This window comes from Littorina saxatilis, linkage group LG2 (assembly GCF_037325665.1).
Source record: "Littorina saxatilis isolate snail1 linkage group LG2, US_GU_Lsax_2.0, whole genome shotgun sequence".
Taxonomy (NCBI): Eukaryota; Metazoa; Mollusca; class Gastropoda; order Littorinimorpha; family Littorinidae; genus Littorina; species Littorina saxatilis.
The window spans coordinates 97,643,372-97,647,745 of record NC_090246.1 but is presented as its reverse complement, the minus strand read 5'-3'; the positions used below and the strand labels follow the sequence as shown (position 1 = coordinate 97,647,745).

At 45.3% G+C, this 4,374-nt stretch overlaps 1 protein-coding gene across 1 annotated transcript in view; it reads left to right on the top strand.

The window, feature by feature from the left end:
• Positions 1-4,133, top strand: part of LOC138960452 (neuropeptide SIFamide receptor-like) — a 62,137-nt gene extending 58,004 nt beyond the window's left edge. Inside the window, exon 4 of the mRNA XM_070332363.1 lies at positions 3,471-4,133. Within this exon, the coding sequence (XP_070188464.1) occupies positions 3,471-4,133 (663 nt within the window). The remainder of the gene's footprint in view (positions 1-3,470) is intronic.
• The last annotated feature ends 241 nt before the right edge of the window (positions 4,134-4,374 follow it).

Here is a 4,374-nt window from a genome sequence, read left to right as displayed (position 1 = left end):
TTGAATTACAATCAATTCCTCAGAATGAAGAGTTTGTCTCAAGAGACCGACTGTGCCACAGACTTCGGGGCTTGTTTTTGCATAAAGCCACTTTTCTTATGAAAGCTTTGTGCCTGATAGTCTCTGTATGCTCCTATCACGTTATGCTTTGAAGTCTATGATAAGGGTATCCTCCCCATGGCGTTGATGTCTGATAAAAATAAAACACAAAAAAACAAAGAGCCTAAATATTTAAAAACAAATTCTCCTGTGTGTCCTCATGTAAGAAGAAGTTTAAAATGGCTTTCGTCTCGTTGTGCTTCTGTTTTTGCTTTTGGTGTTTTATTTTTTATATTATTTAGAAGGTTATATGTTTCCTCTGTCCTTTTAACGCAAAAAGGTATGATCACGTTCAGTCGGTAGAAGGAGCTCTTGTCGTCAGCAACATCTGCATTTTTCGTTGACACATTCATTTCAGACAGAGGGGAGGAGATCGAAAGAGAAATAGAGAGAGAGGGAGAAAAAGAGACGGAGAGACAGATACGAGGAGAGACAGAACAAGAGACAGAGAGAGGGAGGACCAGGCATAGAGTCAGAGACAGAGAGAATAAGAGAGACAGAGGAATACAAATTAGTAGGAAGAGCAGGTGGAGTTGGAAATTGTCCGCCAAGAAATAATCGCCATAAAAATCGTAATGGGCTAGTCTTATTTCAAGTGGGTGTGAGCGTGCGTGTTCATTCGTTCACTATCTGCAGCCGATTGCTGACGGTTCAGACTATTTTTTTGTGCGGTCCAATTCCAGTTCGTTGTCCCAGTTTGCTCGCACACCACCTGTCTCGACATTCCCTGCTCGATCCACATCAGAGTTCTGTTTGGCTGCAAGACTTTGTTTACATTTTTTTTTAAAGCAGATTAGCATTGGAATTATTGCAAACGAACAAACACCAGAAAAGCATGTGTGTGTGTGTGTGTGTGTGTGTGTGTGTGTGTGTGTGTGTTGTGTGTGTGTGTGTGTGTGTGTGTGTGTGTGTGTGTGTGTGTGTGTGTGTGTGTGTGTACGATCGTATGTGTGTGTTTGGCCGGCTGTCTGTATGTCTGTGAGTAGGTGCCATCGTCTTTTTTTTCATCACCCTTTAAAAACCAGAAAGGTCGTGGCCTCCAATTAAATACCTAAATTCAAAACACATATCAGACACCTCTCTCGCCTATCTCATACCCCCAGTAACTAAGTCAATCACCCCGGACAGAGCTTACACATTCGGCGTGCACCTGACAACTTGCCTTGGGTCACTAAGTGCAGGCGTTGCTTTTTTGGCAGTTCTCAGAATTGCATGCCAGACAGAGGTGGCTGGTTGCGTAATCCGATTCATTCAGACCCATAACTATACTTTGCGTTTTTACTCCCCTATTTAAAGCACTTCCTGCTACAACCTAGCTCCGAAGGTCGAGTTGACCCTGAAGAAGCGTGCGTGTTGGACTATATTACTCAGGTGCCCTTTTTTCGCCCGTTGAGGAAGCACTTCGGCTGATTTTAGAAGTAGTCTCTACTTGTGAAGAGCTTTTGATCACGCAAAGGTTGCTGGGAGGTTTTTGTAAGCACACTTTTTACATTTAGTCAAGTCGATTTTTCTTGAAAGACGATTAAGTTGTCGATATCTCTTTTGCAAAACCGCTATGGTTGTTGAACGGATGAGTAGACACCCTCCAGAATGTCGTGTTACATTGCACAAGAGTGGGAACTTGGCGCTGGAAGTAGGACTTGGAGCTAAAAGATACATCCCATCTTATGTAAATTTTAAGCCACTGCGTACACTACTTCAGATGGTGTATATAAAACTTTATTCAACTTTAGTAACTGTAGGATACTGTAGGGATACTGTTTCTTACACACATAATACAGTTCCAATCATGCTCGAAGCATACAACATCGACATAGACCGATTTCAGGAACAGCAAGGTTTACTCACGTCTTGACTTCACTCCATGATGCAAGGGAAGAGACACTTTCGCAGAAGAGTACTTCCGGTAAAGGGAAACAATTCAATGCACAATGTCAATACACTACAGTAACGTGACATATATATATAATATTCGACATTCAGATTAGATCTGGTCAGGATTGAAGAGCATCCATCCACTGGGAAAAAACATCAACAAAATCAACTGCTTTGGTTGCTTCCTGTTCACAGTATTATAGTTTTGCTGAATTAATGTCGCAGATTGAAATAGGTGTCACCCACCAGACACATGATTTACAAAGTCAATTCAGCACACAAAAGAATGGAACTCTGCACAATATGCACTAAGGCTATTGATTTTCAGTATATCTCCAAATGGAAGGATGGTCCGGTCACATGTAACAGTCTGAACAGATGTGTGGCAGTGCTCAAGGAAATTTTCACAAGACGGGCGCAGTGGCCTTGCCGATAAGACATCGGCCTCCTTATCGGAAGGTCGTGAGTTCAAATCCCGGCCGCAACCGCCTGGTGGATTAAGGGTGGAGATTTGTCCGATCTCCCAGGTCAACTTATGTGCAGATCTGCTAGTGCCTTATCCCCCTTCGTGTGTACACGCACGCACAAGACCAAGTGCGCACGGAAAAGATCGTGTGATCCATGTCAGAGTTTGGTGGGTTACAAAAACACGAAAATACCCAGCATGCTTCCCCCCGAAAGCGGCGTATGGCTGCCTGAATGGCGGGGTAAAAGCGGTCATACACGTAAAACCCCACTCGTGCAAAAACATGAGTGAACGTGGGAGTTTCAACCCATGAACGAAGAAGAAGAAGAAGACAAGACGGAAGGTACTTTAAACTCTAAAAGCAAGCTCCTTTACTAGATCGGGGTTAAGTGGAAACGTGACGCTTTTTATTAACGGCGCCAAACCTGTCTGGTAACATCATCAAGAAACACATTTATTAACAAAAAATTAGTAGCCCATGGGGACACACTTGATTGAATCTGCAGACAAAGCCTGCAGACAAATCGATTCATGCCATAACTTTGTGAGACGTATTTTCTCATTTGCGTTAACGGTGACAAGATTTTTCGCATATAGTCGTGAGAATCTTATCTTTTTCCTCAAGACATGGCCAGACCCTAGAGAGTAAGGGAGCTTATTTTGGGTGCCAGTTCCCTACCCTTAACCTTCTTGAGAATCTTGAACATATGTTCTTTTTTCCCAAGCTCGGCTGGATCCCAGTCGGGAGAGGTTTTTTTCCTGGTCGCCATTTTCCTCTTCTACTCCGCGATACCTGTCCCTTTCTTGAGTCTTAAGTCTTGAAAACATATTTGTTTTGTTTTTGTCCTGGGCGTGGCCGGACCCCAGACAGTCGGGAGAGTTTTTCCTGGGCGCCATTTTCCTCTTCTGCTACGCTATACACCTTTCTTGAGTTTTGCAAACAATTTTTCTTTATTTCTCTTCTGCTGCGCAATACCTTTCCCATTTTGTATTTTTTGAGTCTTGAAAACATTTTGTCTTTTTTTCCTAGGCGTGGCCGGACCCCAGACAGTCGGGAGAGTTTTTCCTGGGCGCCATTTTCCTCTTCTGCTACGCTATCCCCTTGTCCTTCATCGTGTGCTGCTACTTCCTCATCGGCTGGAAGGTGTGGAACCGCGACGCCCCGGGCATCACCACGGAGCGCGGGGTCATCCAGAAGTCTAAGATCCGCGTGGTCAAGATGCTGGCCGTGGTCGTGCTGCTCTTCGCCCTGTCCTGGCTGCCCCTCTACGTGGTCAACCTCATTATCTTATTCTTCAACCCCGGGGACCAGAGCGATGAGATGCAGCTCATCCACGACTCCGTCATCCCCGTGGCTCAGTGGCTTGGAACGTCCAACAGCTGCATGAACCCCCTGGTCTACTGCCTCTTCAGCAAGCGCATCCGCGAGAGGATACGCCTGATGATCACCTGCTCCACGCGCTCCGAGGCCCGGAGAGCAATGTCCATGTACTCCAGCACGCGCCACATGACCGTAGACTATTGCAACGGGCAGGTCAAGCTGGCCTTCCGCTCCAACGTCTCGCCCAACAGGCTGACCAAACTCACCTCCTTCCAGACCAAGCCCATGCTCATGTCCAGTGATAACTCGGAGGACAACGTCCTCAACTCGGACTCGTTGGCTGTTACCGTGACTGAATCTTTGGCTGAGTAATGGGAGCTGACACCACGATTACCTTCTTTGCTGATACAGTCTAGCTAGAAGATGGTACTTCAAATGTAATTGTGCTCAACTTGAAATAGTCTACGTGGCTGTCCCTCTGATTTAACCTTCAGTCGTCAGTGTAAAGCACGTATAACACCAAGACTACCTTCTTTGTGGATACGTTTTTAGCTAGGAGTGGTATTTGTGCTCAAGTGTACTCAACTGTGGCAGTCACAATGACTTTATTCCT